This window comes from Schistosoma haematobium, chromosome 2 (assembly GCF_000699445.3).
Source record: "Schistosoma haematobium chromosome 2, whole genome shotgun sequence".
NCBI classification, from domain to species: Eukaryota; Metazoa; Platyhelminthes; class Trematoda; order Strigeidida; family Schistosomatidae; genus Schistosoma; species Schistosoma haematobium.
The window spans coordinates 46,193,443-46,219,434 of NC_067197.1; the positions used below are offsets into that span (position 1 = coordinate 46,193,443).

Consider the following 25,992-nt stretch of genomic DNA (forward strand, 5'->3'; position numbering starts at 1 on the left):
TTCAAACAATACTGAGATTTTAACTAACAAAGAAATATTTCGATGCTAATCACTATAAAATATTTTGTGTTTGTTTTCAACTAAAACTTAAAGTTTCAATTCTTATAATCCTAAAGCAGACTACTCCTTTTTTCTACTTACAGTATCTGGATTCAGATTCTTCGAGTTGAGACTGAAAGTCATAGTCCTGAGTTAGTCCTTTTGTAGCATGTCACTATATTTATCCAGCTTTCTTTCGAAAAAGACGATGAAGGCATCAGATATTATTTTTTTCACCAGCAGATTCTAGGATATGATCGTACTGGGTAAACTGGTAGTTCTTTGCTTCCGCTTTAATTCGTTAACTGTTCTGAGTTGCTATAATTTACTTGATAGGTTAAAAGTCATTTATTACCCTACTGTCCACAATGCTTAAGTTATCTGTTTATCTTGTAGGGCCAGCCAAATGTCACTAAGCCCTGGCCAAATCATCCGGCAGTTGGGTCATTGATTATCAAACAAATCATCGAACCTCGTCAAGGTAAAGGACAACCAGTGAGCATCAGTTAATCGTATGCCATGGACTGGTCCGTGCGGCAGTGGTCTCACCTTCGTTTGTATCTACTTCAACTAACATATTTCTGTAGTAACGTCCTCTGTACTGTACAGTCTTCAAAGCATCTATAGTACCTTGATACGTCAATCGGGTAGTCCACGTAAGGTGCTGACCACGAGGTTTGACATCGACGTTCGCTAGTTTGTCGCACCATTCACGTCTAACTCGATTAGGCCTCCAATCATTTTCGACATGGATCATCTACGTTGGTTATCTACAATCTTATATCGACGCGTAGATTTAATAATATGTAGGACCGGTGAAACGTCACTGACCCCTAGCCAATTCATCCTACAGTTGGGTCACTGAGTCTGGAGTAGTTAATCGACCCTCGTGAAAATCGAGAGCAACCAACATACACCAATTAGTTGCATGCGATGAACTGGCCCATGCGTTTGTGCTCGCAACTTCTCCTTTGTACCTACTGTTACCAATACATTTATGTAACAACGTCCTTTGTGTTATGGAGTCTTCAACGCAGCCATAGTACTTTGATACAACGGAGAGGTAATCCACGTTTACTGCTGACAGCAGGGTGTGACTTCTAACTCAGCTGTTGGTCACACCATTCCCGTCTAACTCTAATAGGCCCCCTATCACTTGGCATAGATCATCTGCATTGGTGATCCACAGATTTCTATAAACACGACGCTGTAAGTGCTATCTTTTTTTCAGTACACGTTTCAAATGCACAGACATTTCACTTATGACGAATTAATAACTGCGTCACCATTAACGTTCAAACAAATATCTAGCGGTAAACAAATCCTCAACATAAATAGCTCTATAAGTCATTACCGAGTAAAAATGTATTTATTGATACTCCGCTAATGAATCTACTTCAAATCCACTCGCTGAGATTTCAGAAATATATTCTTCCTCCCCAACGTTCCACATCAACTCGGCGCCCAAATACTGTGAAACCATTCGTTTCGATTTAGATGAAAGTTCTTATTTAGCTCTGTTAGTCTTTAAAATTTATGCTAACATTAGTTTTACTGGACGCATCTGCTGAAAGCTTCCTATCACGCACACCAGATCACGTATATATACCCCGTGTTACACAGTTCTTGCAACTGCTAGCCTACCTACATCGAACGCTTTTCAACATATCGATGGTTTACCAAAAATATCTTCGAGCCTCTTCATTTCTGACTTCTGGTTTGACTGCGTGGTATACTTTGATTATAAAAGTTCTACTAGCCAAGGAGTTGTCAAATTCCGAATACTTATGGCACCTTCTAATACTACCTACTCCGTTCCATTTTCTGCTTTACCGGCTGCAGTCTTTGTTTGATTGCAACACTTCTGTTGAACGTTTTTAGGTCGCTCTCCACCTTTTAGGGATACTGCCCTGGAATAATTTTCAATATGAGACTACATTTGTGTTTCTCTCCACGCCATCTTTGCTCGCTGTGTTCGAGGACATTTATTAATCCAGTGAATTCTGTTTGTAATGGCCAGTCAAAAAGAAGTTTTAAGTAACATTGGTTATTCATATTTTGTTACGGTTTTACCATTCCAAAGCGAATTTCAGTTAAGGGTGTCTTACTGTTTCCCTTATGTAGATAATGCCATTTCAGTTGTTTTCTTATGATTCGTTTTACATGATCGGGTTTCAAAATTCATTAATGCACTTCATGGCTAATCATAAGAGAACTTTTTGACTCATATATATGTATATATATCAGGGAAGCCAAGTAGCTGATTCTCTAAGTTTTGATTGTACTTATAAGCACTATTAATAGCCTGCAATGCGACGAGGTGAAAATGTAGGATTATCCATCTTGGACCATTCCGTTTAAGCAATATCTTCGCACTTTGTCTTACTGACTCTTCCCCTGACTTAATATTATTATCATTATTATTCACAAACACCTTATGGGTACATAAAGTTTGTGAATAAACCATTTCGGGTTTCTTCAAAAATGTAATAACACGCAAGTTTCAATAATGTTAGCATTGTATTTGTCATATTTGAAAAGGAGAGTAGTAACAATAGAATAATAATAAGTCAGGTTCTGTGTAACTGAGAAGAATATTGAATTGAGTTTAAAGAACGGAAGGGAGAAGATTGGGGAAGAGAAATAAAGGAGACATGAAATACGCAAATAGTTTAATAGGGGTGTTTATGGACACGGAACAAGAATAGATGACTATGTATGTATCGTCAAATTAGTAACAAAAATGAAATGGAAAATAAAGAAAATATGATTTGTTATTGTGGTGAGATGTCGTTCATCTATCATACAGGGCCGAAAAATACAAGGAAATCTTTCTACGCTACTTCTAAATGACTTCAAGTTAGTTGGTCAACTATGATCATGATCACCGGCCGAATCAAGAAAGGCTATCGATTTTAATGCATCGTGACTTTTATTCTTCACGGTTTCTGCAGAAAAAAGATGTGTGGAGCAGCATACCAGCAGACATTCTCCTCCAAGTTTTATACTGTGTCATTTAACTTACTTGCTATCCAGATATCAAGGTTAATAAATGATATACTGACATATTTTTGCATTAGAAGATTTGATGCTACAAAGTGTTGAAAGAGAAAAAGTTAAATATCCCAATTATGTCACTGATTCACATATATTTCATGGCAAATATGCGGCATTTACGATCCTCAAACCTGCGTAATGATACAAGGTATGTTAACATAAATCTGGTTTCTATTTTCATATGTACCTAATCGGTAGCTCTATTCAGTTAATACTGTGCATAACCTGTCTTTGTTTAAGCTTCATGATTCTCAACGTCAACAACTTTGCTACAAATGATTAGTTTTAATTATTCTGCAAATTTAATTTTTTCGAATACGATGCACTAGTATTTTAAGATTATTTATTTATATTGACAAACTTTGGTACTGACACACCTAAACTGTCTTTCTATATGGTTTCGATATTCTGAACAACATTTTTGCGTCAGCAGCATCACTGTGGAAAAGGCACCAGTTGTATGAGACGTTTTTTCGTCTCTAGGAACGTTGGCAAATGATATTCTTGAGATTCCTCTGACGCACTTACATCAATCTCACAAACCATTCTGGGTTTTGTATGTACTAATGTAGTGACATTGAAACCTAACCGCACAATCCTCGAAGCTCAACACGGGACAGTTGTGGAAAGAGATAGTTAACAGTTAACGCGTAGTAAAACCCAACGATGAATAAGGCAGGGACAATGAGTTGAATTAATTCGAATTGGTCGAACGGCATGTCTCGAACTTGCAGGCGTGGTCCCTGTTGAATGCATTTTTTGTGTCTTTTACTCATATTAAATATACTGTTCTATCTCCAGTCTGAATGTGTTCCCCATCATATATCGATAATTGTTACGATACGATGAGTCAGTGTAGACAATGATGTGACTTCCACGTAAAATCTTATAGATTAGGCAGTTATATTATAACAAATCTACAATTTTATGATTAGGTCTATTATTAGATCAGTACTAATATCATAGTAGACCAGAATTCAACTTACCACTGCCGTAAGGGTATATTAATATTATATTTTACAATCTTATCGCAAATTGATAAGTGACGTTTTATTAGAAATTCATATACTTGGAAGCTGTTTTGGTGTTATTATTGTCATTTTCCCTTCATCACGGATTAAAAATGAGAAAAGTCAAAAATTTTCAAAACCAATGAATGTTGTTCTACTTAGAGAGATTTATTTCTGTATTTACTAACAAGTGAAGATTGTTGTACAGTGATCTTGGATCTCAGTATAGTGGCCGAAATATTATCATAGGTCATTTTCCCAGACGTTGTGGTTATTAACCGTTCCAACAAACTAGAAACATTTATGATTATGTCCCCTAAATTCAGCAATTCTACCAAAATAGCAAATCTTTTCAAATACAGTAGTGACAATTTAGAATTTCAGTGGGTCAACGTTATTTCTATATTATGTATATTACTCTGAATTTACTGACCACTAATTAACTGTTCAAAATAAGGTGTCGTTCCTTAACAAAAATTAAATATGTTCAGCGAGTATAGCTTCTGTATAAACAAGTTATTTTTAATAATCTTTTCAAAACCCGTGTGGTATTTTTTGTGCATCTAGCTACAGGTGTATATAAAACACCTGCATTCTTGAAGAATCAGCTTTTTCCTTTAAGCTATAATATTGTCATAACACATTTCAAGGGGTTTCAATCTGTCGATAGTCAGTCCTTATAATGGTTGGTATTTTAACACACTGCAGTGGGTGTGCAGAGGTTAATAAAACTCGCTCGAGAATTACAACGGTCAATTGTTGCCATAGTCATTTAGCTACTAGTATTGATTGATATGTACAATAATATCTGCTACCACCAAGATGTGGATGTAAGCGCCAATGAACAAATTTTATGACTTTATGATTCAACACGAGTAAATCTCGATCCAAAAGCTACAGTACATCAGAACCAGTTAAGAGATGAGTGGTACTTAGCCCATTTTTTCAATGCTGGCTCAAAGATTTTAATCGATATTAATAAACCTATTTGCGACACAAAATTGGTGGGCCTGATATAATATAGTTTGTATAATTCTGGTCTACTATGATATTAGTACTGATCTAATAATAGACCTAATCATAAAATTGTAGATTTGTTATAATATAACTGCCTAATCTATAAGATTTTACGTGGAAGTCACATCATTGTCTACACTGACTCATCGTATCGTAACAACTATCGATATATGATGGGGAACACATTCAGACTGGAGATAGAACAGTATATTTAATATGAGTAAAAGACACAAAAAATGCATTCAACAGGGACCACGCCTGCAAGTTCGAGACATGCCGTTCGACCAATTCGAATTAATTCAACTCATTGTCCCTGCCTTATTCATCGTTGGGTTTTACTACGCGTTAACTGTTAACTATCTCTTTCCACAACTGTCCCGTGTTGAGCTTCGAGGATTGTGCGGTTAGGTTTCAATGCCACTACAAGTTTACTGGTCACGATGTCACTATTTGGTCAATGGAAGCTTATAATATAATTTTATCTTGGTCTATCGTCACTCACTCAACGCGAAAATCAGGAGCATTGTTTTGCAAAAGGCTCTAAATATCAAATGTGAACTCTCTCACAAAATGATATTTTTTTATAAGAATTGAAATTTTGAGGAAAGACGACGATGTCGCAGCCTAACCTTGCAGTTTTTATAATGTTTCCTCCTTACACATCATTGGCTTCGACAAATTATCTTCCCGAATTCGACGTCAATTGTGAATCTTAGAAAATAAAGGAAATCCAGTATATTATCTTCTGTAGTTAGAAATCTATTAGGGGGGTTATGTCCACAGAACTCATTTGGGAAAAGACCTAATTTTGTAATTTTATTTAGAAAATTTGAATTTCTTTGTTTTCGCGCCAAGGGCGCTCTTTTCACCTTCATGTTGTATTTCCCACTTGGGAGGATCTTAAATGCTATTGTTTTTTTGTGTCTTTTAGTATGCTATTTTGTAACTCTCCCCAAGGACGGTTTTGTGCTGTATTTATATGTTTTGATTTGTGTTTGTTGTTATCGCTCGTTTCTGGCTGTTTGCAGAATGTACATCTCCATTCCAAGCTTGGACTTCTTCTTCTAGGTAGCGGGGCTGGGACGCATCAAATAGCTAGCTTATTGATTTTCGGTCACTAAGTCTTTGTTCCGTTCTCAGTCTAAGTGAACTCGTAACCGTAGCAAACCTAGCAGAATCTTTGTCGTATCAACGTCGCAAGAGACCCACAATACATCATGTTTTTATCTCAAGTTACTTAGCGGCGCATAAATATTATACCGCAGGTTCTTTTTTGCAGATCTGCATGACCATTCGTAGCAGTTCTGCCGCTTATAAATTACAAATAGTGATAAACCTTCCCGTTCGATCGTAAGACTATTATTCTCAGCAATGTTTTTCATACATGTTCTGTTCATTTTAAATTTAGAGGATTTCTCCTTTAAGACTCTGGATTTTTTAATATGTTATTTTATTTGTATGGCTTTTACTGATTAAGTAAGTTTTGTAATACATAATGTAAGATCCAAACTAAAGTTTGGACTGAAGGACAGCTGACTAGGCTGGTTAGATACGCGCCCTTGCCCGTTCGAAACCAAAACAAAGTAATTGTGTAAAATGACAGTTCTATAATTCATCATAAATTTAAATGCACATTGTTACCTAAACAAATATGACCACTCAGCTATTCAACCAATAATTGTTCAATTGATCAAATCCAAACTCCAATAAATAAAGAAGTTGATAAAGGATGCAAGAAAATTACCAACCACAACAAATAAATGTTATTCTATCCTGTCTGGATAGATCACGCATAGATTCGTTCAAAAGATAATATTTGGTCGCTGTATAACATCGAGTGTTTCCCATTCTGGAAGAGTGCCTCAATTCACAACCAAAAATGCACAATTCCAGTCAACACAGGTAACGCAATCAAAAGGAGGAACGAACCGATATGGCTGCCGCCAAGACTAATTATAAAGTAAAACAACATAAGTGCAGTTCGGGAAGAAACAAAGAAAACTTAGTGAAGGCGTAATAAAAATAAAAACTATAATAAAATACAAGTATAAACAATTCAAATGTAATCAAAAACTAACAAGGTACAACTAAGGGGGTCAATAGGAACAAAGTGCAAGTATATACATGGAGGGAATTTCACACACACAAAACATTTCAAATGGATCTTACACATAAGACCTAAAGTTGACGACTGTTACACTGATTCTTATTTCTGTCCAAGTTTATCTATTTCTTTTGGTCAGTATAACGTTCCTTTCTTGACGCGTATACGTTAATGCCTTCTCGGAGATTTTGAGACTGACATTCTGCAGTTTGGCTGTACTCCATATCTTGAGGAACGAAATAATGCTTTATACATTTCAGAAAGTCTTTAGTGTTTTTCCATTAAGGTAAATAGCTCATGAGCTTGTCATTTTCGACATCAGGAACATAACGAGGTAAGGTTTCTATAAGATCCATTTTGAATCTTTTGTGTGTGAAAATCCCTTCATGTATACATATGCACTTTGTTCCTATTGATCCCCTTAGTTGTACATTGTTAGTCTTTTGATTACATTTGAATTGTTATATTTGTATTTTTTATTATAGTTTTATTTTTTCTCACGCCTTCACTAAGTTTTCTTTGTTTCTTCCCGAGCTGCATCTTTGCTGTTTTACTTGATACTTGGTCTTGGCAGCAGCCATATTGATTTGCTCCTTCTTTTGTGCGTGTTCTATCCAGTCAGGATAGAATAGCGCTCATCTGTTGTGACTGGTAATTTTTCCCGCATCTTTTATCAACTTCTTTATTTATTGTAATTTAGATTTGATTGATTGAACAATTATTTGGTTGAATGGCCGGGTAGTAATATTTGTTTAGGTAACGATGTACATTTAAATTTATGATGAATTATAGAACTGTCATTTACCCGATTACTTGTTTTGATTTTGACGGGAAAAGGCGCGTGTCTAACTTACCTGGACGGCTAGTCTTCAGTCCAAACCGTAGTTTGGATTCCACAGTTTCCATTCACTAGTCTTTTGAATTTTCATTGACATCGTCAACAGGATGAGGTTAGTGAATTTGGTGTACACTGACGGCGTTCGGACGTGGAGGTCCATGAATAGCGAGAAGGATTTATTGGAATTTTAAAAGGATATAACAATAATAGTAAAATAGGTAGTGGACAACGGACCAATATTTAACTTATCAAAATAGGATGTCTCCTGTTTCCTAGGTGAAAAGTAGCTTTTATTTTTCTTCTCTGAGCAATATCTGAAACTTGTGATCACATTTAGCATAGACATCATTTCAAACTATTTTTCAAGATAAAGCCGAAGCAAATATAGCCCTTAAATTCATACAAGGATAGCTTTATGCATTCACCCTACAGTTATTTATGATATCATTTGAATCATACTGAAGACTCCTGTTAGTACTGCGCAACATCGTTTTTTACCCCTTTTTTCAAATGTAACAAATCTCATAGGTCAGGTATAGAGATGGGAAACTAAGTGGATGGCAGAAAAAAGAGACACATCTTGTTAGCATGGACTCTGACACTCCGAATGTCTCTTGCTGAACGATAGGAGAATGAGAGGTGTCTTGATAATGGTTTATGGCATGTTAAGCTCGCCAAGTCATTGCAATAGATACGTTCTACCAGAATATTATAACCACGCTCCTCGAGTCAACCTCCAAAAAAAACTTGACATACAATAAAATCCCGACTGTTCTCCCACTTTTGCTCACTTAGAGTTGCCTCCATTTGAGATTATCTGACAAATAAATTGGTTTCACCCCTACAAGCAGATAGTCTTGTAGCGTGGAGTCGAGTCGCGGTTGACTATGAACACCACTACAAGAAGAGCGCGTGCCAGAAAATCAGAAGGCAGATGAAGGTTGTAACAAGGTTTATTCGTTGACGATCTCGTGGTGTCGAAAGCATACCGAGATCGTGCCAAAGGAAATACAAGCGGAATCAATGGGCAGACGTGCGAGCGTAATAGGCCACAGTCAAAGGAAGAATAATGGAGGAGTAAGTGAAGTCTTTAGTACAGTTAAACAAACGAGCACAGTAAAACAATCGCTGGTACAATTGGTTACAATAATAATTGTTTCCATTAAACTTATCGCGTTCTCTTGGTAAAAGTAGGTCACTACAGTCTCAAGAGAAAATTTGACAAACAGGTAACTTCTCAGGGATTACCACATCGCTCTTGGATTAGCTGTGAGTGATGCACGTCTGATAAATTTTATACCATTACCCTCGATACATATTATGAGTTCTTCCTGTCCTTATCATTTCCATTTTCTTTTCTATTCTCACATTTTGGCGTACCATTGATGTCTTCATAAACGTTTTAGTAACAGTCGTTTCCTTTAAAATTCAGATCCACCCTTTGTTATTTTTTCAGTGCAACTAAAAAATTTTATCTCTTGTAATGTTGTATCTACTGGCTCCAGTCACCCTACTTCACTGAGACTAATGCAATTAATCAAATTATGAAATACATAAATTTACAAACAACTGTCAAGCCAACTAGAACTAGTTCAACCAAGTGACAAGATCGGCATCAATTAGATAATAAGATCCGTACTGAAACAAGAGGAATTAAGTGTGTCTGACTCATACAATACAATTTCAAAGATATTGGATTTTCACTCACTGAAAGTAGGTGGAAGTTTCTAATGCTTGCTACTTCAAGGTTACCTACTCCAGTTGCGTAGCTTATCTCTGACTATTTGCCGTGAGTATTGTAAGCATCTCCGTGTAACAAACTTCAAACCCTGAATTGTCAACTTCGTTGAAAGTAAAGTATATGGGCAACCTCTGGCCGTCAAAGAGACAATGTTTGTTGCGTCGCGAATACTGAAATTATTCACATTAAAAACATAACTATATTGTCCTTGCTTAACAAATTCAACATGGAATATAAACATTTGTGCATAAGATACCACGATTTCCATTACATTACGATATTAACTGTAGTCGATGGATTGATTGAGTTGAAATCCGATCGGTTCGCCCATATACTTTACTTCTGAAACTAGTTGAAGCCTTCTTACGTGGAACTCATATGATCGTGCATTCACATAGAGTATGTTTATTCGACTTCGGTTATTTATTATCTTTTGAACCATTTGCAAAGTGTATGAGGAAAGGGGTCATTAAACGTATAACGGTATGGCTTTAATTTGTTGCCAATTTTTTAAATTTGATAGTACCATATGACCATCACATTCGATTCCATACACTTAAAGCTCAGGGTAAATGTGCCTGTAAACATGGTAATGAAATGACCTTTAGATAAATCCGAAGTAATACTAGTGTGTTGAAACATTTCTAGCTTTTCGATTCTCTCAATTGCAATTTATATGTATATGTAACCAAGCAAGACTCAGACTGGGACTAATCAACTCAGCATTTCAACTCTGTCTTGATTTGATTACTAATTATGCCACTCTTACCATTTCTACTTTTGTCAGTTTAATATTTTAATCTATGCTTTTACTAGCCATTCGCAAAAAAAACTTATTCACTTCATTCTTGAACTTTGTAGACACATCATTTACACGATAACTCATATAGTGGACTGACATCAGGGTAGTGTTTCTTAAAACATACTAATGACCAAAAAAACTATACACGTTTTCATTATTTATCTTTGATCAGCCTTAGTAAACTCTGGAAGAGTGGGACACAATATTTTTCTGTACTATGTTTTGTTGGAGGTAGGCGAGTTAATGTCATATGTATCTGGGATAACGTTTTAAAATGATGAGTTATTCAAAGGGTTTACTCTTCGGAGATTAATTGAGTTTTACACGCACATAACACAACATACTCTGGTATTATTAGTCGAATTTTTTTGAAAAAATTTGTACAGAGACCTATGTTTTTAAAAGGATATATCCCTTTTCGAGGTGGAATAGCTATTTATTAGAATATCAAGTTTGGAAGTATTGGTTTCCTTTGATTGTTCTCAAATACCTGGAAATAACCTTTAAATACTTCCACCTAATTAGTTTTCGTTTATACTTTTGTACTTCTTTTCTCATATTTAACTTTCAGATTGAATAATATCTCCTCAGTATAAATAATGTCATCCGATTATTCAGACATGCCGTTACCTCCTAACTGGGAGTCTCGACTCGACTCAGAATCCGGCCACTGGTTTGTTGTATATTGTGTAATATTTTTGTCAATAACCATTTTATGTAGGTATTATATCAATCATGAGGATAAGACTACTAGTTGGGATGATCCACGACCTGCATATTATTCTGCTCAACAATTAGACCTTTTAGTATGATTTCATTATTATAAGTATGCTTTAGAATACTTATCGAATGGGTTTTGGTGATCGACAAGATTTGATTGGTGAATTTTTCGACATACCTGAAATTTCTTCTAAGTAAAGTTGATTCATATAATTATTCCTTTATATTCTAAAATGTTTTTATAAGTTGTATCGACTACTTATTTTTGATTGACTATAATTCATCGTAGCACTTTCAGATAAAAGATGGTCAATTGTTATGGATGTTTATCTAGTCAATATTGTTAGAATTTGTCCTTTTTATCGTTTAGCAATCCTTCATTTTGGTTACCAGACCATTTGCTTTTCAACTAATAGTTCGTGGATCCTAATTTCACCTCAGTAGCTGGGAACTAATCGTTAGCAATTCCAAGTTGTCTAAATTAACCTGTTGTTACGATTTCTTTTATTACGACCAAGCCACTCATATTGCCTAGCATTCTTGGACACTGCTTCACTCGAAAAGTCCCTAAATCAGAACACGGTTGAACAGGAACATAATTACATTCCAAATAAAAAGGTTGGATGGAAGTAGGAATCACGACAGGACAATGTTAGTATACTCAGCTTTTACACGAGATTGTAGAGTCTTCAGGTATCCACTAGCGCTGATTGGTTAAGAAATAGCTAATTAGCGTGCCCTAACACATTACTGCATGGAGCATGCTTTAATTCGATTTATGTTCTGCTGACACCTGTTATTCGTAAACGAGTTATATGTGTACATATATATATATATATATATATTTCTATAGAAGTTCAGTTCACTTGATTTTTTAAAAATATTATTTTACTCATAGGTCACAAAAAAATCCAAAATCTATTAACCCTAAACCATGCGGTAAGTGCCATTTTTAAGCTATTTGTTATTGCTTACATTTTCACTATAGTTTGTACCAGTAATATCTTTTTTTCAAAGTTGAGAAGAGGATAATATTTATTTATTTATTTAAACACATGAACATTGACACAAGGAAGCACCAAATAGATATGCCCACACAAATCATTCGATTGATGCGAGGGCTGTGATACTGCCGGGGTACACAAATTGATGAACGTGGTTTTCTTAGGGGGCCACGCCTGGAGCCTTTGACCTAAAGGTCTGATCCACAAGACAGTGGAGCGACGTCAGGAGATGCAGTCCCATGGTAGCAGGTGACCAACGATTGGTTCATACGCCATTTGTTCCCTCAGGATCCTTGAGCACTATTGGTTTGGAATCAGGGCTTTCCAACTCTCTCAGGTGGACTTTCCGTGTTTAGCAACCCGGTTAAAGCGCCGAACATTTGCTTTTCGTCCTCTCAATTTCGTAAAGAACAGTAATGCTACGAGAAGGCAGTGAGTAGGACTTCCCTGTCAGTGGTTGTATGTACGTGGCCATGTGAGAGCATTTGGAGAGGGAGAGCTGACTTTCTCCACTCCCGGCCGTATCAGGGCATTTGAAGGGGGAAATGATAAAATACTTGTTTATGTATAATTAACCACTCATATCCCAGTCCTAGTGAACTATTGGATGTATGCAAATTTATCGGTATGCAAAATAATTTAGGAGTTTATCTAAACATATCATTGTAATCGAAAATTAACTGAAATTACTACTAAATTAAGGTTCTTCCTCTACTGTTTTGGTGAATTGGTTGTATGATCTGATACTTGAAACTGCTTAACTGCATTTATGCTATCGTTTTTTATGATAAGACTTTGTTGGTAATGGTATTTCATGGTTAGTCTCACATACGTGCTTTATGAAAATTTCATTAATTCTAAGGTTGATTCTATGATAAACTGATAAGTATCATTTACAAAACCGCTGTAAACAAATATACATTGTATAATTGTTTGATTAAGATTTTTTAGATAGCCTAGGTACACTTAAACTTGATCATTATATTTATTTATTTGAACACATAAATATTGGTGCAAAGGGGCACCGAATACATGTGCGCCACACAAGTCACTTGATTTGTGTGTGGGCTGTGATACTGCCAGAGTACCCAAACCAAAGTAGGCGATTTTCTTTGGGATCTACACCCGAGCGCGAGATGACATCTATTTGATTCTTTCCTCACTCCTCTTTCTATCTCTTCACGACCTCATTTTCTTTTGTGATGCATATTATTTTTGCGGCCATTTATAACAATAACATTTTGTTTAAACGTTAATAACGGAATTTTAGGTGATACTTCTGTTACTACATGTTTACTTTTTAAACAAACTATTGTTTCTGTCTTTCAGCATGCATTTCATCATATGTATGTACTTTCAATTTAGTAATTGTGCAGCATTTTTCTTGTTTATCTTTTCAAGATTAAAACAACATACGCCGATGTCCCACTAACTAATGTAATTAACTTCATGTATTCAACTTTAAACCACATTATTTGTGCAAAGGTTGGTGATACTACTATCCAGTTGACCAAATCAAAACCAGTGAAGTTTGAACAAACAATCCGATGATCAGTGTTACTAAAAACACAATCTGTATAGGAATTGTTTCGTGAAAATGCCAGGACCTTTAAATCTGGCAATAGGTATAGGTCCTTTAAATTACAAGCATTAAGTCTGTGTGTTACCGTAGGTGCATATAGTTGATGAGTACCGAGCCTGAAAGAAGCGGATATCTAACGCTTCGTGATTTTCACCTTTTTTTCTCTCCATGGCAAGAACCACTTTTTCAAACTTAGTATCACTATTTTAACAGTTTAATTTAAAAATTTGAATTAGTATTCATCCTACCATATTTTATTATTTTGATTTTAGATGATCGTAGTAAAGATGGTCCCGCTACAAAAACACATCGTAGTCGAATTGAACCAAATGGAGAAAATTCATCACGAAAAGATACTTATTCCAAAGGAAGAACTACTTCACATCGTAATCGTGAATCAAAATCAAGTGTTTGTTCGCAAAATGATAATGAATCATATCATTCATCAATTTATTTTTCACCGAAAACTAATAAAAAATCTAAATATGATTCATTATTACCAAAAACATCAACAGATAATGATGATCACAATGTTGATGATAATGTTTTTGCTACGGAATCAACTAAAAAAGGGGACACATCAGAATCCACACAAAATGATAAAGAATCACTTCAAATCAAGTAAGTAACTGACACCACTTCCCTATGAGAATTCTTCAATAACTTATTTATAATTTTAGTCAAACTAATTTGCATTAATCAATCACTGAGTAGTAAAAATACCACCAAATGCCCTGGTACGACCGAGAGTGGGAAGAGTCCGCCCTCCCTTTCGAAATGCTCTCAAGTGGCCACGTGCATACAACCACTGCCGGGGAAGTTCCACTCACTGCCTTCTCGTGGCACTACTGTTCTTTACGAAATTGAGAGGACGAAAAGCAAATGTCCGGCGCTTTAACCGGGTTAGTGGTTATAGAGGATCCATCTGGGGTGGGTTGAAAAATCCTGATTCCAAAACAAAATGGTGCACATGGGCTCCAGTATCCTGAGAAAAAAATAGCGTATGAACCAATTGTTGGTCACCTGCTACCATGTGACTGCATCTCCTGACGTCACTCCACTGCCTTGTGGGTCAGACCCCCAGGTCGAAGGCTCGGAGTGTGGCCCCTTAAGAAAACCACGTTCTTCGGTTTGAGCACCCTAGCAGTATCCCAGCCCTCACATAAATCGATCATTTATGTGGCGCATATCTCGTTGGTGCATCCTTGTCCCATTTTTATGTGTTTAAATAAATAAGGTATTTTCACGATGGAATGGAATCAGTCTAAATTATTAAAACACGAGAAAACGAACACTGGACAGATAGTTTCCTATCTAAAGTCACTCATCCACAATGAAAAATACACATTCAAGAATCTCTACGAAAACTAGGTAATTCATTAAAAAAGTTAATGAAATTGAAATAACCAGTAAGAAAGACCAGATTTAAATAGTGTCTCAAAAGTTTTTCATCATGGCACCGTTTCGCTGAGCATAAGCTATTAACTAACTTAACAGGTATAAATTCATGTATTTCACTTCAGGCCATACTCTATTTCTGAGGACCAGAGTAATGCTACTCGATTTCCTGGACTGAAGTAGCTGGGGCGGGTTCTAATCCGCGAATTAGTGGCCTAAAGGTGAATTAAACTATTTAGCTACCGCTTAACGGCAGACTTTAACATCAACACAGTAAATCATTTTAACTAAAGATTCTAAACGAATCCTACCTATACGCTACATCACATTGTTTTTTTGTTGTTATTATGAAAATTTTTAATAAAAATGGCATACCTTTTAGTAAGATAATAGATGCCAGCCATTATAAATCTTTGCTTATAATGCTTGTGAATTAAGGCAATATCGAGGCAGTCCGCACAGGATGCACATATGCCTATAAGAGAGAGTGATCAATTGCAGCTCTAAACAACAATGAGAAGATACAAGCAAACAATGCCAAGTGAATTTAAACTTCGTCCAATTACACAAGCAAGTGGCTATCAGGGCTCAGTAGCTAAGTGGATAGTGCGATGGCGTTTGAAGCGAACGGTACCGGGTTTGAGTCCCGGAGTGAACATCAACTCTGAGGTGCAGCTACATCCAGCTGACGGGTCCCGAATATATGGAGATGTGCGTCTTGAATTCCAATGCTAGCCACTATTCATCTTTTCTTAAAAAAAGCTTGTAAATTAAGGCAATACCGATGCAATCCACACAGGATCCACATATGCCAATAAGAGACTGATCAATTGCAGTTCTAAACAACAATGGAAAAATACAAGCAAACGACACCAAGTGAAGTTAACGAATAATGTCTATGATTTGCATTCATTTCAGTCTAGTAGATTGATTGTTTCTTTTATTGGTAGCCAGTTTCATGTTTGTCTATACCTTCAGAGTACTGATTGAATTCCATCAATCACGTTGTGATATGCCCACCAGTTCTAATTAACTCAACATCATGTTTTAGAAAAGTCGGCAAAAAACCGTTTGTTTTTCCTGAAAATCTTTTTATTCTCTTTTTGATCTTTTATTTGGTTTCATGTGTTGTTTTCGCATTCTTTCTATTCAACATTTGGTAATTCCAGCAGGTTGTCGCTAGAAAAACACCTTGATACTGCTGTTACTACTACAACTCTTACTTCCAATACCGTTATTCTCATTGAAAATAATCCATTGCAAAAGGTTAATACTACAGAAATATCGGTTGAAAAGCAGTCATTGGTGAGTGCTATGTAATGTTTATCACATCACTACCTTATTTATTATTTATTTGAACACACAAATGTTGGTACAAGGGGGGACCGAATACATATGCGCCACACAAGCCACTTGATTTGTGTGTGGATTGTGATACTACTCGGGTGCTCAAACCGAGCTGGTGGTTTTCTTAGGGGACCACACACGGAGCCTACGAACTAAAAGTGACCAATAGCAGGTTCATACATCATTTGTTCCCTCAGGATGCTGGAGCTCATGTGCACTATTAGTTTGGAATCAGGGTTTTTCAACTCCCTAGGTGGACCCTCCTTATCCACCAACCCAGTTAAAGCTCCAGAAATTCGCTTTTCGTCCTCTAAATCTTGTGAACAACCGTAATGCCGTGGGAAAGCAATCAATGAATCTTCTCTGTCGGTGGATATATACGTGTGACCACGTCAGAACATTTGGAGGGTGAGAGTGGACACTTCCCTTCCTCGGTCATATCAATGGATAAATTTATACATTCCGATGCAGGAAAATATACATTAAGGACGATCGTCGTGTTGATAGTGCACCGTTGGACTCCGATTTGAATGTTTGAGCGTTCGTCCTAAAACCTGAAAGTCCTGAGTTATATCCCTAGCAAGATCGTAGGTGCGTACTTCTGGGGAGGCTCATACTAAACCAAAATATGTGTATGGTCCTTTCTGGTTTTCGATGGTACACCATCTGAGATGACTGCGATAAATTCAGGGAAGTATCATACTATTAGTTTGGACTACACTAGTTTTTTTGCGTAGCCTTTGGACTTAGTGTGTTATTGAAAGATTCAATTTTCTACTACCTAGTCGTGAATATGACCATTGCCTTTCCTACTTTGGTTTAAAAGCAACGTTGTGATATAACTCACAAACCATGAAGTCATTGACTGATGATTTGAGCCTTGTTAGTTGTTACAGACTACCTGCGATCAGTGGTTTCTCACGTTGGATGACATGGCCCAGAATCGGTCACAATAGCGGAAATGTATTCCAATTTCTCTTCATATACACCTTTTCGTTTCGTCTTCTTGAACCACATTCTCAGTATTTTATCATTTTTTTTACTGTGTTTCTTACGACAACCATATCCCCACGTATTTGCCATTTATCTTGTCTTGCTAATTTGCTACAATAACTTGTGTTAACACTCATTTTTGTCATAATCTACGTTGATTATCACTGACTTAATTCATGTTTCATAATGTGGCTCAAATTTAAGTTTAGGACCCCATAATTAGTCATAGGATTGTTAATTATTATCAGATATTATTAGTTTACTTACTTACTTACGCCTGTTACTCCCAATGGAACATAGGCTGCCGACCAGCATCCTCCAACCCACTCTGTCCTGGACCTTCCTTTCTTGTTCTATCCAATTTTGTTCATTCTTCTCATGCCTGTGTCCATTTCTGGGCGTAATGTGTTCTTTGGTCTTCCTCTTCTCTTTTGGCTTTGAGGATTCCAAATGAGGGTTTCCTTGTGGCGCAGTTGGGTGCTTTCCTCACTGTGTGTCTTATCCACTTGCAGTGCTTCTTCCTGATTTCTTCCTCCGCTGGGATCTGGTTTGTTCTCTCCCACAGTAGGTTATTGCTGATAGTGTCTAGCCAACGGATCCGAAGTATTTTGCGTAGATAGCTGTTAATAAACACTTATATTATTAGTTTAATCGTCTAAAAGTCGTTCACCACTAATCACTAATCCTAACCACATAACAAGTTTACATAAGAATTTCTAGAGGAAACCTTTTTGGATAGACAAGATGGCTATATTATGAAACTGTAATAATAACTGCACTTGTTCAATTCATCCAAAGCAAATTTTTCTGACCGATTATAATAAAGAACAGGATACAGATATGATATATATTGCATCAATACAATTTATATACTGTGGTCTAAGTGAAATTTGTTCATGCATTTTCTTTGTTTGTATAATTCCTAAATATGTCAATCTATTGCATAAAATAACAGTGAATTGAAAAAAACTTCTTAGTCCTTAGAGCTCTTTCATTCTTGAAACTTGAGTAGAAAACGAAAGTATGCCAAAACCTTTATTTTCAAGATTAGTTCATGTATAGAAAACTTTACTGAATAAGCTGTCGAGTGTTTTTAATGTACAAAATCTGCAGTTATGTAGTTTGCATGAGTTCTGCTCGCCATACCACTTTCTTCTTTTCTACAGTCTGTACCATGCTCTCCGTCGAAATTTCGAGTCTGAGGCGCGTTGACATAGCTCCATAGCTCCGTCGACCTGCCGGGCCATCAAAATCCTACATAAACCCAGCGCCTGGGACGTTCAGCAGATGCACTTCAGCGACCTGCTGAGTCATCTACATCCGATATCCACCCAGCAGTCGTATGTCCCGCCACTCCTTTCCGTCGGCAACACCCACTACAGCCAATGCCTCCCCGTCAGAACACTCCACTCGACGTTAACTCTCCTCACGTTAACCTCCCTTCCAGACCGTAGCTACTACCTTGACGTAGTGGTCGGGCTTGCCTATCGTGATGACCCAACCAAGCTCTGTTGGCTAGAACATATGTTCCTGTAGTTTCTACCATGCCAGGCAGGTCGATTGGAGAACTGTAAGACTAAAAGTAGCAACTCTAGGTCCGAGGGCGAAGTCGTACTGTTGACAGCAGTAAGATGCTTCCTTCGGACAACCAGCATCTGCAGCGATGCTGCCTCCTCACAAGGAAGGAAGTGAATAAAAAAAGTCGACCCTGAAAACTTCACGCCTCACCTTACCTCACGAATTTCCGTCTCCGGCGGTAAGGCCCTTTGAAGAACGGAGCTAGCACGCTAAAAACCTCCCACAAAAAAGTCGTGCGCGACCGCCCTCAAGCAGTTGTCCCTTGGGCTCTGCGGTCACGCTCCCAGGTCGTTAAGACCAACACTAATCCAACTTCCTTTTCAGGTCCCTCAAGAAATACCCTTCCACGGTGTGGGCAGCCGGGAAGTGATATCAACCCTCATACTCGTAACAGCACACGAGACCAAGTTGGTTACATTCAAATCCTTCCTACTCACCAGACTATTTCAACCAGCACCTTAGGTCAAGGTCCACAACGGCATACACAGAACAGAACCCTTCCTCCCATCCCGGTTGGTAGCGAAAACAAATGTAGTGAATGAGAATACAAGTGGGGACATTCGAATTTATTTGAACACAAATATACAGAACGTCGTAGTAAAATCTGAGAAGCATAGAGTAAACAATTCATTTACAAAATGTCAATTGTCTCAGGCTTTACAGTTCCTTTATTTTCACAACAATCATTCTCTGTTCTTGTTTTCTTCTCTTCGATCTTCTTAATCTTCTGCCTCCAGGCATTCTACTTTCAATTGGTGGTACATGCTACTTATATCTGCCGACATCAGTAGCACACACTACAGAAACAGTTTTCGAGTGTTTCCTTATTTTTAATGATTGTCTAACTAAGATTAGTCCTTCACATGAACTATAAGATTCATATTTACTAAGTTTTATTGTCATTTTTTTATTTTAATTAATTATATTCTTTTTTTAGAATAATGGATCATCTATATATCCAGACCAAACCATGGGTTTAATTCTTTGCTCAACTGAAAAATCACGTCGTTATCAACCTGTTGGTCCAAATCCTAAATTACTCGGTTCACGTATAATTCCACATGGTCCGAATCCTTTATTTGTTCATGGACCAAATCCATCATTAGTACATGGTTCAATTTATCAATAAGAATACATCTCTTCTCCTTATTAAATATAACAATGTAGTGTCGATTACTAGATTAACTCCACATAGATTATTCTAGCTTCGGGACAGGGCAATTTATTCATTGTTCTGAATTCACGTCTTGACCTTGTTTATTATTCGCTTATGTAGGTGTATGTGTGCATTTCCTATCTTACTCATCAGATGTCTGTAACTTATTTGTATCTGGCTAAATAAATATTGATTAACGCTTGATTAAATAAGAGTTGGCTCATATGTCTTCTCCACTGTGCATCATTTCATTTCGCTTCATTCGCTGCAATTCTCTGATTGTTTGTTCCAATCAACAAGTGTACAAAATATACACATTCAAAGATCCATTCTCGTATTTGACTTATTTGATTGCGTTATTCGAGAATAGCCAATATGTATATCATCTCAACAGTAATCAGAAATGATGATCTAACTGGAATCAGATCTCAGGCTATTAAAACAATACAGATTTTATTCATTAATAACGAAAGCATTTATTTATTACTCAAACACATACATTCAATAATGAATACCAGAATCACCATTGTGATATACAACAAATGCTATTTTCTTACAGAGAAACCTTTCATTGGATAACTTTTCTATGTTGAATTGTTATATCCCGATAAGAATAATGAATGGTAACTTTTGGAATCCATTTATAGAGCAATACTAAACGTATACTTCTATCGTATAATTGTTAAGTAATTAAACTACGCTTATTCATGGTGCTCTTATTATAAGCTTTCATTTGACCTATGAACTGTTATTTATACGATTTATCATTCTTGAGTTATGCTCTGTCAATCAATTACTATCTCCCTTATTCACAGCTACATTTGGCTAAATCTTGTACAAATGTTGTTTCCAATTTTATTGGTACGATGTGGTCTGTCTGGTTGGTATATAAACCTCATAAATGATTCATGTCACAGAGGCTAAGATTGATGTTCTGGATCGAACTGGCTGGGCTAGGCACGAAACAGGATCAAGAAGTACTCTAGACTGCTCGCATGGGTTTTAAGCGTCATTGGTCCCATCGATAATTCACTACTCTCTAATTGGCGGTATCATTACGTTATACATTAACAGGACACACAGGCCACAAGTTATAACATGAATAGATCTAACATTCTTTAAACTAAGATCAAACAAAATGAATGAGAAGCTTATCTCAATTCAAATAATAACTAAATCTATTTAATTGTGTTTTACTAACAAAACAGTACAGTAGAGATAAATGAAAAACCTTTGACTTTCATTCGAATCAGGCATATTCTTTATAAAATTGAAAAAGAAAACGCTTAACCAGAAGATAAGGTTTCCTCGGTTGAATTTCTTGTTGAAACTTTTTTTTGTTTTTCTTTCTTTTTTCATTATTACTTATCGTTGTCCAGTTTTGTGTTTATATTCCTTTACCTTCTGTTGTTTGTTTGTTTTTCTCTTTAAAATGTTATCGTTTTATTTGTGTGATACTTATTGTTTTCGTTGCCCAATAATTGTGTCAGAATGTATATCTGTAATTAAATAAATAAATGAGGACAATTCACTTGGCATTATTTGCTTGTATCTTCCCATTGTTGTTTAGGACTGCAATGGATCAGTCCCTTATTGATATATATATATATATATATATATATATATATATATATATTCATCCTGTGCGCATCGCCTTAATTCACAAGCATTCTAAGCCCAGCTACTAGAGAGAAAAGGCGAGGATTGAGAAAGGAAGTTCGTTGGCTAACCAAATCAAGAAGCAAACTATACGCTTGATTGATATAACGGGATATAGGCAAAATTACATTTTTCACTCATTCAATATTGTATATATATATCCCTAAGAAAGATAGGCTATTCAATAGCCTATACCTTACTTACTTACGCCTGTTACTCCTCGTGAAGGAGCATAGGCCACTCACCAGCATTCTCCATCCAACCCTGTCCTGGGCAATCCTTTCCAGCTCCTTCCAGTTGGTATTCATCTTTCTCATATCTGCTTCTATTTCTCGACGTAATGTGTTCTTTGGCCTTCCTTTTTTCCGCTTCCCTTCAGGATTCCAAGTTAGGACTTGACTCGTGATGCAGTTTGACGATTTGCGCAATGTATGTCCTATCCATTTCCATCGTCTTTTCCTAATTTCCTCTTCATCTGGAAGCTGGATTGTTCTCTCCCACAGAAGGCTGTTGCTGATGGTATCCGGCCAATGGATGTTGAGTATCTTGCGTAGGCAGCTATTTATAAATACTTGTACTTTCTTGATTGTGGTTGTTGTAGTTCTCCAAGTTTCAGCTCCATACAGTAGAACTGCCTTGACGTTCGTATTGAAGATTCTCACTTTGATATTGGTTGAAAGTTGTTTTGAGTTCCATATGTTCTTCAATTGTAGGAATGTGACCCTTGCTTTGCCGATCCTCGCCTTTACGTCTGCATCTAAACCTCCTTGTTCATCGATGATGCTTCCTAGGTATGTGAAGGACTCTACATCTTCCAGAGTTTCGCCATCAAGAGTGATTGGATTGCTGTTTTCCGCTTTGAATTTGAGGACCTTGGTTTTCCCTTTGTTTATGCTGAGGCCTACTGATGCAGAGACTGCTGCTACACTGGCTGTCCTTGTCTGCAACTGTTCGTGTGTACGTGATAGGAGGGCTAGGTCATCTGCGAAGTCCAAATCGTCTAATTGGTTCCGAGCTGTTCATTGTATTCCGTGTTTTCCTTCAGATGTCGAGGTCTTCATAATCCAGTCGACCACCAGAAGAAAGAGGAAGGGAGAGAGTAAACAGCCTTGTCTGACTCCGGTCCTTACTTGGAATGCATCTGTCAGCTGTCCTCCATGCACTACTTTGCACTGTAGTCCGTCGTATGAGTTCCGGATAATGTTGACAATCTTCTCAGGAACTCCGTAGTGTCGAAGAAGTTTCCATAATGTCCTCCTATCTACACTGTCGAATGCCTTTTCATAATCAATGAAGTTGATGTATAGTGATGAGTTCCACTCAACTGATTGTCCGACGATGATCCGTAGTGTTGCAATTTGGTCTGTGCACGACCGATCCTTACGGAATCCAGCTTGTTGATCTCGAAGTTGGGCGTCTACTGCATCCTTCATCCGGTTCAGCAACACTCTGTTGAAGACTTTCCCTGGTATTGACAGTAGTGTAATGCCTCTGTAGTTTTCACATTTGCTCAGATCTCCTTTCTTTGGAATCTTGACGAGGTGTCCTTCTTTCCAGTCCATCGGCACTTGTTCTTCCTCCCAAATCTTTTTGAATAGAAGGTAAAGCATGCTTGTGGTTGCTTCGATGTCTGATTTCAGTGCTTCAGCTGGTATGTTGTCGGGTCCTGCTGCTTTCCCGTTCTTGATTTGTCTGACGGCCACTCTAATTTCTTCCGTCGTTGGTGGGTTGACATCTATAGGAAGATCTATGTGTGCTGCTTCGATGTCCGGTGGATTCATTGGAGCCGGCCTATTCAGGAGTTCCTCGAAGTATTCCACCCATCTGTTCCGTTGTTGTTGAATTTCGGTAATTGGCTTGCCTTCTTTGTCTTTGACCGGCCTCCCTGGTTTACTGTATTTCCCTGCTAGTTTCTTCGTTGTATCGTAAAGCTGTTTCATATTTCCTTCTCTAGCAGCTTTTTCTGCCGTCGTTGCTAGTTCTTCCACATATTTCTTCTTGTCGGCTCTAATGCTCCTCTTCACTTGTTTGTTTGCTTCTATGTATTCAGCTTGTGCTTGGACTTTCTCTGCTCGTGTTCGGCTGTTGTTTATTGCTGCCTTCTTGTTCTTCCTTTCTTTGATCTTGTCCAGTGTTTCTGTAGAGATCCATTCCTTATGATGGTGCTTCTTGTGGCCCAGAACCTCTTGACACGTTGAAGTTAATGCTTCCTTGATGCCTTTCCAGTTGTCCTCCATACTAGTTTCTTCTTCTTTCAGTAGATCTTGTAAGGCTTGGAACCTGTTGTTGAGAGCTATCTTGAATTCATTGAGTTTGTCAGTATCTCGAAGGAAGGCTGTATTGAACCTTTGTAGTGCTGTTTGTCCACTTGTCCAGTTCTTTTTTAGCTTCAGTTTTAAATTGGCTACAACTTGGTGGTGATCTGAAGCTACGTCAGCACCTCTCCTGGTTCTCACATCTTCCATTGTCCTTCGGAATTTTTTGTTGATGCAAATATGATCTATGTGGTTCTCTGTAGTGTGGTCCGGTGAGATCCATGTAGCCTTGTGTATACGCTTGTGTGGAAATATTGTGCCTCCTATGACCAATTTGTTGAATGCACATAGATTTGCAAATCTTTCTCCATTTTCGTTTCTTTCTCCCAGTCCATGTCGTCCCATAATATCTTCATATCCAGTGTTGTCTATTCCGACTTTGGCATTTAGATCTCCCATCAGAATGGTGAGGTCCTTTCTTGAGCATTTCTCAATGATTGACTGCAGCCGCTCATAGAACTGATCTTTAATGTCGTCGTTGCTATCATTGGTGGGTGCATAACATTGGATAATATTCATTGTGATCCCCTCCTTCTTTGTTTTGAATGATGCTTTGATGATTCTGGATCCGTGAGATTCCCATCCTACAAGTGCATTTCGTGCTACTTTGGACAGCATAAGAGCGAATCCCTGAGTGTGTGGAGCATTGTCCTCTTCGTGACCGGAGTATAGCAGCATCTCTCCCGTATTTAGCCTTTTCTGTCCAGCTTGGGTCCAGTGTGTTTCGCTGATTCCCAATACTGCTAAGTTGTATCTCCTCATTTCCATTGCTATTTGACTGGTCTTCCCGGTCTCCCACATTGTTCTAACGTTCCATATACCTATAAAAATTTTTGCTCTGGTTGTTAGAAGGGGCATCGGCCTCGTGGCCTCCGAAGGAACTTGGCTTTCACCATGAAGCGTCATAATTCTTCTAACTGAAGACCTTCTAACTCCCAGGGCAGAGTTTAAATGGTTTGGATTATTTTTTCTGGTGTTTTTTTAGCGAGTTAGTTTTCTACGGGATGGGGACGCTAACCCCATGCCCAACCCTCCTCCTTTACCCGGGCTTGGGACCGGCAGTAACCCTATTAGAAGCTTATACCTTATCCATTGTAAAATAAAGCCATTCTTTCACTAATCACGCGCATTTATCATTAGCAATTTCTGATTGGCCAGTCGTTGTATTTAGTGGTTTTAAACTAGTACCTTAACTTCTTCAAATTTCACCAAGGATTCTTATTATATGAAGTCCTGAAGTTGTGCATTTACGAACGAATGTAACATATTTATTTATTCTCATCGAAATGGATCATCCATACATAGACGAATCAGATTATTCGAATGTTTTTAATGAACACAAACTGAACTTTAACCAAACAAGGTAAATGAGAATGTAAACTGAGATCTTCTGGATTGAAGACAGTTACAAATTGTTGTGACGGCTTCCTAGAATTACGAGACTCTAGAAGTCCTAAAGTAGCCGAAGAGTTTCCATTCAATCCTAACGTGACAGAACTTTCTAGAATATCGGCGTGGCATACTACTACTACTACTGGACAGTGGCATAACATGCCGCTTTGAAGATTGGCTGAATTATAATGTTGATATAACAAACGCTAATATCTATAAACACCCATGATTTTCTGTACA

At 37.3% G+C, this 25,992-nt stretch overlaps 2 protein-coding genes across 3 annotated transcripts in view; one reads left to right on the forward strand and one right to left on the reverse strand.

The window, feature by feature from the left end:
• Positions 1–9,799: 9,799 nt before the first annotated feature.
• Positions 9,800–21,917, forward strand: MS3_00007111 (uncharacterized protein). Of its 2 annotated transcripts, XM_051215368.1 has the most exons (8): positions 9,800–9,863; positions 11,180–11,281; positions 11,330–11,414; positions 11,446–11,522; positions 12,227–12,267; positions 14,187–14,535; positions 16,482–16,617; positions 20,168–21,917. In XM_051215368.1, exons 2-8 carry the CDS (start codon positions 11,208–11,210, stop codon positions 20,357–20,359), a joined length of 954 nt encoding a protein of 317 aa, XP_051068582.1. In that variant the 5' UTR covers positions 9,800–9,863; positions 11,180–11,207; the 3' UTR covers positions 20,360–21,917. The 2 variants fall into 2 exon arrangements, with proteins under 2 accessions (XP_051068582.1, XP_051068581.1); XM_051215367.1 differs by having other exon boundaries at positions 9,800–9,854; positions 11,330–11,522.
• Positions 21,468–25,992, reverse strand: part of EIF-4A_2 (Eukaryotic initiation factor 4A-I) — a gene marked incomplete at its 5' end in the record, with an annotated part of 33,472 nt that continues 28,947 nt past the window's right edge. Inside the window, one exon of the mRNA XM_051215369.1 lies at positions 21,468–21,885. The remainder of the gene's footprint in view (positions 21,886–25,992) is intronic.

Coding starts and splice junctions, on each gene's coding strand:
- MS3_00007111 (XM_051215368.1), top strand. CDS start 11,208: ATGTCATCCGATTATTCAGACATGCCGTTACCTCCTAACTGGGAGTCT. Junction 11,523..12,226: donor ATACCTGAAATTTCTTCTAA/GTAAAGTTGATT, acceptor TTTTACTCATAG/GTCACAAAAAAATCCAAAAT. Junction 16,618..20,167: donor CGGTTGAAAAGCAGTCATTG/GTGAGTGCTATG, acceptor TTCTTTTTTTAG/AATAATGGATCATCTATATA.